This window comes from Caloenas nicobarica, chromosome 6 (assembly GCF_036013445.1).
Source record: "Caloenas nicobarica isolate bCalNic1 chromosome 6, bCalNic1.hap1, whole genome shotgun sequence".
NCBI classification, from domain to species: domain Eukaryota; kingdom Metazoa; phylum Chordata; class Aves; order Columbiformes; family Columbidae; genus Caloenas; species Caloenas nicobarica.
In genome coordinates, this window is record NC_088250.1 from 17,609,380 (window position 1) to 17,621,806 (window position 12,427).

A 12,427-nucleotide genomic window follows, 5' to 3' on the forward strand; every position below is an offset into this window, starting at 1 on the left:
CCTTTTGAAACACTTCCACTACTTTCTTCAAGAATCAGTCTAATTGTGCAAGTGTTACATTTCAGCTGTTTTTAATTCAAACCATTATTTTATCTCTCGGGCTGGCATTCAGCTGTACACATCTAACCTTTATTGAAGTCACTTCTTTATTTACTGCTTATCTTGGTCAAATATATATTTGGCTTCATCTCAATCTCAGATGAGTATTCAACAGAGCTAGTTTTCAGGGACACAGTGACCATTTGGGAGGAAGGACAGCATCTTAGTTCCTTCCTTACCTCTGAAACAAAAGTGACTGCCTTCTCAAAAGTAACTTAAACTTTTAGTCTTCTTCCTCAAAAGCTCACTTTTCACCTTTATTTTTCTAAACCAGCATGTACTACTTGATCATGTACTTCTCTGAAAAGAAATAAAAATTAATTCTTCAAGAGCTATGTCAAAATTTATGGCATGAATGAGTAGCAACCCTCGTAGTGACTGCAGTGCAGGATGCATCCTTGAATCTCCCAGCTCCATGCCTAGAGAAAAGGAATGTTTGTGTAGGAGTAGCCCAATCCAAACTCATGTTTGCAAAGTAGTTTCAGCAAAAGATCAATAATGGAAATATGTTTTTTTAGGCAGAAATTATTAGCAAAATTTAATAATAGTAAGCCAAATCGACATTTACAAAAGACTGTATGAGGGGGGTGCCAAGCCTCTTTATGTCCTTCTGAAAGTTTTTACTTTATATGTAGCCAAGAGTAATACCAACTTTTGCCCACAAGTTTACTTACTTTGGTCTTTATAAGTGCATGTTCAAAATAAACATGATCATAGAATCATAGAATAGTTTGGGTTGGAAGGGGCTTTCAAAGGTCATCTAGTCCAACCCCCTCTGCAATGAGCAGGGACATCTTCAACTAGATCAGGTTGCTCAGAGCCCCGTCCAGCCTGACCTTGAATGTTTCCAGGGATGGGGCATGTACCACCTCTCTGGGCAACCTGTGCCAGTATTTTACCACCCTCGTAAAAAAATTCTTCCTCATGTCTAACCTGAATCTCCACTCTTTTACTTTAAAATCATTGCCGCTTGTCCTGTCATAACAGGCCCTTCTAAAAAGTCTGTCCTCATGCTTCTTATAGGCTCCTTTTAAGTACTGAAAGGTCACAATAACGTCTCCCAGGACCCTTCTCTTCTCCAGGCTGAACAACCCCAACTCTTTCAGCCTGTCCTCATAGAATAGATGTTCCATCCCTTCGATCATGTTGGTGGCCCTCCTCTGGACCCTCTTCAGTAGGTCCATGTCTTGCCATGAGCTCAAGTCAGCCTCATTTTGACCTTTGATAGTAGACTAAGGTTCTGTAATACAAAGACACAAGTAACTTAAAACATGGGGAAACTTAGAATTGCAATTTCTTGTAAGTGGAAGGACAAAACAGGAATGATTCTCAAAATCCTCAAAGCATTTGTGTCTTGAGTTATAGCTAGTATATACAAAAAGAAGTTATCAAAATTTTCTATAAACAACCAAACTCTGCAGATAACTATAAATAGCAATGCTCTTTCACTAAATAATTATTAAATATTTGTTGTGGATACTAAAAAAGGGGTTTTTATGTACTTTATAAGGTCGTGCCACGTGCTGAAGGGAGAGTTCACACACTTATTCTTAGAGACGTCAAGTTAACAGATGCAGGAGAGGTGTCACTGACAGCAAAAGATTTCAGAACTCAAGCAAATCTGTTTGTGAAAGGTAAGTCAGTCGTTTTAGTTATAGTCAGCATGAATGGTCAGCATGAATGGTCAATTCATAATTCACCCTGGAATAGGATGTTAATAATAATACATATATAAAATTAGTAGGATCATACGTACAATATTGGACGGTTAGATAACTTTCCTGATTGAAAAAGCCGCTTAAAATCTTTATGCTGAGGAAAGGGAGAAATACTGGAAATGTGTCAGACATGGGACATGCATTAGTTCATTAGGATTTCCAGGGCTTCATTACAGACTTGAACATTCAATTGGCCTCAAGATGACCCACAATATACTGGCCTTTATGGCTCCAAATGCATTTTTTCTTTTCTTTGGAGTATCCAGAAACCTATGAGAGCACAACTATACCATCAGTCAAGTGACATAATATTGACTGTGTACCCACTTGCACTGCTTCCAAGCTGTGTATGGCTAAGAAGTTCAAAAACTGCAAACACTTCTAACTAATTTAGTAATTCAAGGAAAAATTTAAAAACTATCCCTGAAGTTCAGGGTATAACTTCAGAGTCACTGAGATCACATGGGTATAGTTCAACTAAAGAAAACTGAGTTGCAAGGCTTTGTGATGATTTGTGAGTAAAAACCCCATGGACGAGGATCTAATCAGTCTAATTCAGTCTAATCTTACAGTAGGCTAAAAACGAGGAAATTAGCTGAATTAACTGAACATGTCTTGGCATTAAAAATGTAAAAGACCCTTCAGCAGAGACATCTGAGAGCCTCTTTGATTACTCAATCAAGGAAAATTAGTAAACAGTATGGGACAGTTCTGTAGTAGCAGAGGGATGGCTATAATTTAGACCTTTTCTATCAAAAATCTTTTTGTTTTAGAACCCCCAGTTGAATTTACGAAACCACTTGAGGACCAGACTGTTGAAGAGGAGGCCACTGCAATACTGGAATGTGAAGTTTCCAGGGAAAATGCAAAAGTTAAATGGTTCAAAAATGGAGAAGAAATTCACAAAACAAAAAAGTATGACATAATTTCTGATGGAAGGGTCAGAAAACTCATTATTCATGGCTGCACACTGGATGATGCAAAAACATATACCTGTGATGCTAAGGATTTTAAGACATCATGTTTTCTCAATGTAGAACGTAAGTGATTTACAATTTTCTACAAAATGTCTAAAAGCTATAAACACTAGGTACTAGTGTCTATGACTGGCAATAATATCCATGTCAGCAATTTATTCTTCTCTACTGGAGACTTTCCTCTACTAAAAATTGTCTTTTCTCTTATAGCTATTCGTCTTGAGTTCCTGAAACCCCTGACTGATCTTGAAGTTAAAGAAAAAGAAGCTGCTCGGTTTGAGTGTGAAATTTCTCGTCCGGGTGTCAAGGTCAATAATACTACTTATTAATCTGAGTAACTCCTTCAACTAGAGTGTTTGTTTGGTTTTGGTTTTTTGTTGTTGTTGGTTTGGGTTTTTTTGTTTTTTAATGGACAACTTCATTGTTTTGTTACAAAAAATACACAACTGAAATCTATGATGCATATATTAATAACCATGTTGATTTGTTCTAAAACAGGTGAAGTGGTTTAAGGATGGCATTGAAATTAGAAAAGGCAAAAAGTATGACATAATTTCCAAAGGTGCAGAACACATTCTTGTTGTCAGTAAATGTGTCTTCGATGATGAAGCTGAATATGCATGTGAAGCAAAAACAGCTCGAACTTCAGGCCTACTTACGGTGATAGGTAAACACAGTGTTTTAGAATCTAATCTATGAACAAGAAAAAATGGGGTTTTGATGAAAGGCTTTAATCATCCTTCTAAATTCTTCTTGCAGAGGAAGAGGCTGTTTTCACAAAAAATCTTCCTGATCTTGAAGTAAATGAAAATGACACTGTAAAATTGATTTGTGAAGTTTCAAAGCCCAATGCTGAAGTTAGTTGGTTTAAAGGAGATGATGAGGTGCCTGATGGTGGCAGATTTGAACACATTTCTGAAGGCCGAAAGAGAATTCTTCTCATACGTAATGCTCATCCTGAAGATGCTGGCAAATATACTTGCAAGCTCCGAAGCTCTAGCACAACTGGAAAACTCACAGTACATGGTAAGAGAGTTACTTTGGTGGCCTTGTTTTCTGGGAAAAAAAAATTAAAGAATTAAAAAATTTAAAAATCAATAAGAATACACGACTTGGTTTATTATCTTCAGAAGTAAATAAAAATAGAATAATATCATATTTATCTGCAAAAATATTTTCTTTCAGAACTTGCAGCAGAATTTCTTACCAGACCACATAACATTGAGGTGCTTGAAGGAGACAAAGCTGAATTTGTTTGTTCAGTATCCAAAGAGGCAATTGCAGTACAGTGGCTGAGAGGTGACACAGTCCTGGAGCCTGGTGATAAGTATGACATCATTTCAGACGGTAAAAAGAGAACACTTGTGGTTAAAGACTCTATTCTAGGAGATGCAGGAAAGTATAATGTCATGGTTGGCGAAGCTAAAGCCACAGCACGCTTAACAGTGATTGGTAAGCTTTATTTTATCAATGTACATGTACATATTTTGTTGCATTCCTTATACTATATGATGTCCTATTTCTTCTATTTTCTCAATTTCAGAAAAACTGAGGATTATAACTCCTCTCAAGGACCAAGAAGTTAATGAGGGTCAAGAAATTATCTTCAACTGTGAAGTCAATAAAGAAGGTGCCAAAGAGAAGTGGTACAAAAATGATGAGGCAATATTTGATAGTGCAAAATACATTATTGTCCAGAAGGATTTAGTTTACACTCTCAGAATCAGAGATGCACAGCTGAAAGATCAAGCTACCTATACCATCTCACTGTCAAACCAGAGAGGTGAACACGTCAAAAGCTCTGCTGCCTTAACAGTATTAGGTAAATAACTTGCACTGTATTAAAATTATGTCATCATCTTACATTCAATTTCACATCAGGATCATGAGGATCTAAATTAATCACTTTGGTTTCTTTATCTTAACAGAGGAGGATCTCAGAATTGTTGAGCCCCTTGAAGACATTGAGACCATGGAAAAGAAAACTGTCACATTCTGGTGCAAAGTCAATCGCCTTAATGCAACCCTCAAATGGACAAAGAATGGTGAAGAGATCACGTTCAGCAAGCGCATTCTGTACAAAATTGATAAATACAAACATTCACTCATCATTAAAGACTGTGGGTTTATAGATGAAGGTGAATACACGGTTACTGCTGGACAAGACAAATCTGTTGCAGAGCTTCTCATCACAGAAGCACCAGCAGACTTCATTGAACATCTCCGAGACCAGACTGTCACTGAATTTGATGATGCTGTCTTTACGTGCCAGCTGTCCAAAGAGAAAGCCAGTGTAAGATGGTACAGAAATGGAAGAGAAATCAAAGAAGGCAAAAAGTGTGTACATTTTATTATGTTTGTTAATATGCCAAACATGCTTGTTTACCTTGTTGCTTTGTCTGGAGACTAAAATACTGTGTACTCTTCTCCTCTCTAAAGATACCAGTTTGAAAAGGATGGAAATCTGCACAGATTAATCATAAAAGATTGTAGACTTGATGATGAGTGTGAATATTCCTGTGGAGTGGATGACAGGAAGTCTAGAGCAAGACTTTTTGTTGAAGGTATGAGTAAAATTTAATAGGATTTATTTCTTCGTTATTTAGTAATAATAGAAGAAATACACAAATGACACCAAATGAATTGACATTTCAGAAATCCCTGTTGAGATCATCCGACCACCACAAGATATTTATGAAGCTCCTGGTACAGATGTCATCTTCACAGCTGAGTTGAACAAAGATGGTGTGGAGGTCAAGTGGTTGAGAAACAACATGATTATTGTCCAAGGTGATAAACATCAGATGATGAGTGAAGGAAAAGTCCACAGGCTGCAGGTGTGCGAGATAAAGCCCCGTGATCAAGGGGAATACAGATTTATTGCCAAAGATAAGGAAGCTAGAGCTAAGCTTGAATTAGCTGGTAAGTTGCTTGCTTTGTGTTTCTTTTATATCTTTTATTAGTGAATTAACTACTGTCGTGGTTTGACCCGAGCTAGCAATACAACCATGATAGCCACTCACTCACTCTCTCCCCTTCCCCTCTGCCCAATAGGGGAGAAAATCAAAAAGGGAGGAGAAACTTGGATTGAGATAAACACAGTCTAATAAAATAACAAAATACTAAGACACTACTAGTAAATATATATATATATAATAGAAATAAAAGATACTCAAGGCAATTTCTCATTAATTCCGTCCACAACTGAGCAGCCAGTCCCAGGAAGCCACAGCAGGTCCCAAAAAAAAGGAAGAAGGCAGAAAGGCTCAGAGGCCTCTGCAAAATGGCAAAAAGCTGGACTGAACGTCCTGCACAAAAACTCCTCCCCCAGCTCTGACAAAAAGAGCGAAAGAAGCAAGAGCGAGAAACACCCCAGTGAGAGAGAGAGAGAGCGGAATGTGTCCCACCGTCCTTAAATATGAAGCATGACACTAATAGGATGGAATACTCTTATTGATCAGTCTGGATGTCAATCAAGCTCTGCCCCATCCATGCCCCCCTTCCTCGCTGCCTCACACCTGTAGGCAGAGCACTCAGAATGGCCTTGGCACTCAGGCCAGAGCAATTAAAAACGTTAACTCTGTGCTGGGGTGTTATCTCTTGTTCTCAAACTAAGTCCAAATAATGACTGTGCTAGCTATGGAAAAGAAAGGTTTCTAACCACACGAAGAAAATTAACTCTTTTTCAGTCAAACAGCACAACTACTTACCTAAATTCTTTTTTGTTCTTTCAAAGAGTCTAATTAAAATGAATACACAATCGGGCTGAGACAAGTGCAAGTCTGTTAAACTGTATGAATTATAATCCAGACAACAAACATTTTTTATTATACCACACTAATCCAACTGTTGAGGAAAATATAAGTCACTTTTCAGTGTCTATATCAAAGAGCATGAATTGAGCTTAAAGGAGACAGAACCTTTTCATTAGGTCACTGCAGATCTAAAATGCGAAAATTACTTGGTCTACTCATTTCAGTCATCTAAGAAATTTAATTCCTAATTTGTCTATTTTACATGATCAGACCAATAAAATACATTAAACGAATTCTCAAAAAGCAACTCCCTCTTCCCCAATTTTATAGGAGAGCACGGTACCTAGTGAATTTCTTTCCCTGGAGCAATCCGGTGTGTATATGAAGGATTTGCTTAGAATTCACACAACAGCCCCTTTTACTTTTCTATGTTAGCTTTTTTGCTGACTACACAAATACATCTTTTATATATATGTATATGTAAGTACTTACTCATCACATTTATCTTTCTAAGCTGCACCTAAAATCAAGACTGGTGATCAAAACCTTGTGGTCGATGTTGGGAAGCCTTTAACTATGACTGTTCCATATGATGCCTACCCAAGAGCAGAAGCTGAATGGTTGAAAGGGGAGGAAAGTCTGCCCACAACAACTGTTGATACAACAACCGACTGCACTACCTTCAAAATTTATGAAGCAAAGAAATCAGATAAGGGAAGGTACAAGGTTATTCTTCGAAACAAACATGGCCAAGCAGAAGCATTCATCAATGTAGAGGTCATTGGTAAGTATTCCCATGATTAAAACCTTGCTTACATTTATTTAAGCCAGAGGAATAAAAAGGGGGAAAAAAAATGCAATACTCTAAAATATTGTCATGTCTTTGTTAGATCTTCCGGGTCCAGTTAGAAACTTGGAAGTCACTGAAACTTATGATGGTGAAGTTGGTCTCGCCTGGGAAGAGCCAGAAAGTGATGGTGGAAGTAAAATATTAGGCTACGTCATTGAAAGACGTGATATCAAGCGTAAGACCTGGATTACGGTCACTGATCGTGCTGAAAATTGTGAATACACTGTTACTGGACTTCAAAAAGGAGGAGTTGAGTACCTCTTCCGTGTTAGTGCACGAAACAGAGTAGGCACTGGTGAGCCAGTGGAAACAGAGACACCTGTGGAGGCTAAGAGCAAATTTGGTGAGCAAAATTATTAAAAAATTCAATGTTTGATGACACTGTAAGAAAAGCAGTACAAACTCTAACAATAGGTAAAAAACACATACCTTGTTTTTCCTTTCTCTCCCTAAAATAAAATGTAGATGTTCCTGGTCCTCCTCAAAATGTAGAAGTCACCGATGTGAACAGGTTTGGAGCTACACTTACCTGGGAACCACCTGAGTATGATGGAGGATCTCCAATTACTGGCTACGTTATTGAACTGCGTAACAGAGCTTCCATCAAATGGGAGCCAACTATGGTCACTGGAGCTGATGAACTGTCAGCTGTCCTGACCGATGTTGTGGAAAATGAAGAATATTTCTTCAGAGTAAGAGCTCAAAACGTGGCTGGAGTTGGCAAACCAAGTCCTGCCACACGTGCAGTAAAAATTATGGACCCAATTGGTAAGTGTGCAAGCACTGATTGTGATTGCATTAGGAGACAGGGACATTTTGAGTGTTTATATATTATGTGTGTGTTCAATTGAGAAATGTGTGCTGCAAAAACCATGTACAGTTAGATTTTTCCCATTTTTGTCCTTCAAACATATCAGAAGTACCTTGCTACCATTTGGTTTAGTAAGAACTCCAAGTATTTTTGTACTGAAATTAGGATCCAACCTCAGTTTCAGAAACTGGTTTACAAAAAGCTATGCGAAGGCTTTTAAAGAGTACTTTAAGGTATAGACTGCTGATATGCAGAACCCTACTTCTTTATCAGTTGTGAAAATGTGTTTTTCTCTAATTATTTTCAGGGAGACCAAGTCCTCCCATTAACCTTGATCATTCAGATCAAACTAAGTCATCGGTGCAGCTCACATGGGAACCTCCTCTCGACGATGGAGGAAGTCCAGTCTTAGGCTATATTGTTGAAAGGCAAGAAGAAGGAACAGACAAGTGGATTCGCTGTAACCCAAAACTAGTACCTGCTCTTACTTATAAGGTAAGATGCTCTGTTCATAAACAAAGTATTCAATGTGTCAATCATCTTTTATCGGAGTTACTAAATGGTTCTTTGCACTTTTTAGGTAACTGGATTGAAACCAGGATCCAGGTATTACTACAGAGTCTCAGCAGAAAATGCAGCTGGTGTGTCTGACCCAGCAGAGGCTATTGGGCCATTAACTGCAGATGATACTTTTGGTAAGCCATATGCTATTTATTAAAGTTAAGTAATCAGACAAGACACACAATTGAAGTGCATCTTGTGGGTAATATGTATATTTTTCACCAGATAACTCTGATGCCAACTAGTATAAAGAGCCTTAGACCTTTGAAATTCTGAGCTATTTCACCTCCATTACAAATTCTGCAGATAATCAGCTGTACTATTAGGTAGAGACCTATTATATTTCCTGAAGAGCAAGGCATGACCTTTTGTCTCCTGGCCTAGCTTTCTGGAAGATAGGAGAGAAGAGAAGGAGAGAATGACATAAAAAATTAAAAAAAAAAAAATGTAAACATTACAAATTTTTTTAGATTAAAGGGTTACTTAGATCTCCGACTTGATAATGCTGAGCTGCCTTATTGTCTCACGTGTTTCTAAAAACTGTTCAGCCAGGAAGGGGTAGGGAGTTGATAAGCCACAGCTGGGTCTAGACAGCTCCATCCTGGAGGCTGAGATCCAGTCAGAATCAGCCTCTCAACACATCTAGCATGAGCCATATTCAGAGCGTCTGAAAATATTTCATCAAATCTCTTTTCCATGTTTTCCAGTTGGACCTACAATGGACCTAAGTGCATTTAAAGATGGGCTGGAAGTTATTGTCCCAGAGCCAATCAAGATCCGTGTTCCTATCACTGGCTACCCAGTGCCAACCGCCACATGGTCTTTTGGTGACCAAGTCTTAGAAGAGGGTGATCGTGTAACAATGAAGACCACTGCCTCCTTTGCAGAACTTGTAATTACTCCAAGTGAACGTCCAGACAAGGGAATTTATTCCCTAACATTAGAAAACCCTGTGTCATCTGTTTCAGGAGAAATTGACGTTAATGTCATTGGTAAGTGGACATGCATATATTCTAGCAAAAACATTCCATATTTGTCTTGTTAAAATCTAATTAGGTTAATGATGTGAAATCACACAACTTTCAGTAAACCAAGTATGTTAAAAGATAACTAAAAACTAGAAATCCATCCTCAAAAAATCTCTTTTCTGTCTTTCAATATCCAACTTTGCTGTTTAAAGAAGAATGACTAAGAAAAGTAAGTCTTCTGGCAGATAGATTACATAGATATCATCTGACAAACTCTGATTACAAAATAATTAATACAATTTTTGTGATTTCCAGCTCGTCCAGGTGCACCAAGAGAACTTAAAGTCATAGAAATAATCAGGAACACTGTGCAACTGTCATGGGAACCTCCAGAAGATGATGGTGGAGCTCCAGTTACTGGCTATGTAATTGAAAAGCGTGAAGTAAGCCGGAAAACATGGAACAAAGTAAGTTCATTCTTTCTCATTTCAGTTTCTCTGTGCTATATTGTCTCCACATGTGCTACTGAATTTTGTGTCTTATTTTGATAGTTGCTCTTTGGAAATAATTTTAAGAAATACATTGGAGCCTTCCTTTTCTTTAGGTTATGGATAATGTTGTTGATCAAGACTTCACTGTACCTGACCTCATCCAAGGAAAAGAATACTTATTTAGAGTTTGTGCATGCAACAAATGTGGCCCAGGAGAACCTGCATATATTGATGAACCTGTAAATATGTCAGCACCAGCAAGTGAGTCCACTGTTTCACATTGGTGCTGATTTTCTGTTTCTGAAATCTTGCTGATTTTCTTCAAAATAAGATTAAAAAACATCTTCCTTAGACTGGTTTCTAAGATCCCATATGTTTTTCATTTTTAATAGCGGTGCCTGATCCACCAGAGAATGTTAAATGGAGAAATCCAACATCAAAAGGAATCTTCTTAACATGGGAGCCTCCCAAATATGATGGTGGTGCCCGCATTAAGGGTTATCTTGTAGAAAAATCCCAACGTGGCACAGACAAGTGGGAAATATGTGGGGAACCTGTTGTTGAAACAAAGTAAGTAAATTAGCATCAGAAGGTATATTCTTTCAGCTAACTGAGCCATCCTCACCACTTTAAATATGTGGATTTTTTTTTTTAACAGAATGGAAGTAACAAAGCTCAAGGAAGGAGAGTGGTATGCATATCGGGTTAAGGCTCTGAACAGAATAGGAGCTAGCAGGCCAAGTAAGCCAACAGATGATATTCAGGCTATTGACGCAAAAGGTACTTCAATCATTGAATTACAATTACTGCTTCATTTTTACCAGCCTCTGAAATACTGTTTCTACAACAATGTTTTTGTTCTCTCCTAAATCAGAGGCTCCAGAAATTTTCTTAGATGTGAAGCTTCTTGCTGGACTTACTGTGAAAGCTGGAACTAAAATTGAGCTGCCAGCTAAAGTAACTGGACAGCCTGAGCCTCAGATTACTTGGACCAAGGCTGACAAAATTTTGAGACCTGATGACAGAATCACTATTGAAACCAAACCTAATCATTCTACAGTCACTATTACAAACAGCAAGAGGAGTGACAGTGGAACCTATATTATAGAAGCTGTAAATTCCAGTGGACGTGCTACTGCTGTTGTTGAAGTTAATGTGCTTGGTATGCATATGTTTTAAGTTGTTTATAAAAATCATTAGTAACGTACTGAGGTGTGCAAGCATAAGATTAACATTCACATCTTGTCCTCTACAGATAAACCTGGTCCACCAGCTGCATTCGATGTGTCAGAAATCACAAATGAATCCTGTCTTCTAACATGGAATCCTCCACGAGATGATGGGGGTTCTAAAATTACCAACTATGTCCTTGAGAAAAGAGCTACAGACAGCGAAATATGGCACAAGTTGTCATCAACTATTAAGGATACAAAATTCAGAGCTACCAATTTAACCCCTCATAAAGAATATGTGTTCCGAGTCAGTGCTGAGAACATGTATGGTATTGGAGAGCCAGCAGAGTGTAACCCTATCATTGCAAAATATTCATTCGGTTAGTTAATTAAATTAATGTTACATTTTTACTATATTTTCATAGGAAAAAATAGACATATGTGTGATGGGTTTGGTTTTTGTCTTTTTTTTTTTTCATATATCAATTTATACAGATCCACCAGGCCCTCCAACAGGTGTCAAGCCTACAGAGGTCACTAAAGATTCAGTCACTTTAACATGGAATGAACCAGATGAAGATGGTGGCAGCCCCATAACTGGATACTGGGTTGAAAGATATGATCCTGAGCAAGATAAATGGATAAAATGCAATAAAATGCCAGTGAAAGATACAACATTCAAGTAAGACTATAGTGATTTTAGTCTGAAGTAGGTCACAGAGACACAAAAATGTAACAGTAGACTTTTAGACAAGTTTTATGTTGTTCTTGCCCTTTTTTCCTTGCTGCCATAAGTTTAGATCCAACTAACATCTGGTGGCATACTTCTTTTGATAGTTAGTGTTAAAGAAGAATGTCTTTACAGAAAAGTAAATAATCTCTTTTTCTTAAAAAAATATTATGCTTAATAATTTCTGTGCTGTGTGATTATTCATAAGACGTTCTAAAAAAGCAGGCATAGCCATCTCAAGTATCAATTTGCCAAAACCCTGGCGATTTTTTCTCCTGATACTCATATTAACTAA

At 37.7% G+C, this 12,427-nt stretch overlaps 1 protein-coding gene across 27 annotated transcripts in view; it reads left to right on the forward strand.

The window, feature by feature from the left end:
- The window catches only part of TTN (titin), a 245,118-nt gene that overhangs the window by 152,717 nt on the left and 79,974 nt on the right, over window positions 1-12,427 (forward strand). For all 27 annotated transcript variants that reach the window (XM_065637181.1, XM_065637152.1, XM_065637169.1 and 24 more), the window contains 23 exons: window positions 1,610-1,733; window positions 2,591-2,857; window positions 3,005-3,102; window positions 3,293-3,461; window positions 3,554-3,820; window positions 3,980-4,246; window positions 4,338-4,616; window positions 4,723-5,131; window positions 5,234-5,358; window positions 5,450-5,716; window positions 7,064-7,333; window positions 7,440-7,742; window positions 7,865-8,167; window positions 8,518-8,705; window positions 8,791-8,905; window positions 9,479-9,763; window positions 10,055-10,206; window positions 10,344-10,491; window positions 10,623-10,800; window positions 10,889-11,010; window positions 11,105-11,392; window positions 11,486-11,782; window positions 11,898-12,084. In XM_065637181.1, the coding sequence (XP_065493253.1) occupies window positions 1,610-1,733; window positions 2,591-2,857; window positions 3,005-3,102; window positions 3,293-3,461; window positions 3,554-3,820; window positions 3,980-4,246; window positions 4,338-4,616; window positions 4,723-5,131; window positions 5,234-5,358; window positions 5,450-5,716; window positions 7,064-7,333; window positions 7,440-7,742; window positions 7,865-8,167; window positions 8,518-8,705; window positions 8,791-8,905; window positions 9,479-9,763; window positions 10,055-10,206; window positions 10,344-10,491; window positions 10,623-10,800; window positions 10,889-11,010; window positions 11,105-11,392; window positions 11,486-11,782; window positions 11,898-12,084 (5,108 nt within the window). The remainder of the gene's footprint in view (window positions 1-1,609; window positions 1,734-2,590; window positions 2,858-3,004; window positions 3,103-3,292; window positions 3,462-3,553; window positions 3,821-3,979; window positions 4,247-4,337; window positions 4,617-4,722; window positions 5,132-5,233; window positions 5,359-5,449; window positions 5,717-7,063; window positions 7,334-7,439; window positions 7,743-7,864; window positions 8,168-8,517; window positions 8,706-8,790; window positions 8,906-9,478; window positions 9,764-10,054; window positions 10,207-10,343; window positions 10,492-10,622; window positions 10,801-10,888; window positions 11,011-11,104; window positions 11,393-11,485; window positions 11,783-11,897; window positions 12,085-12,427) is intronic.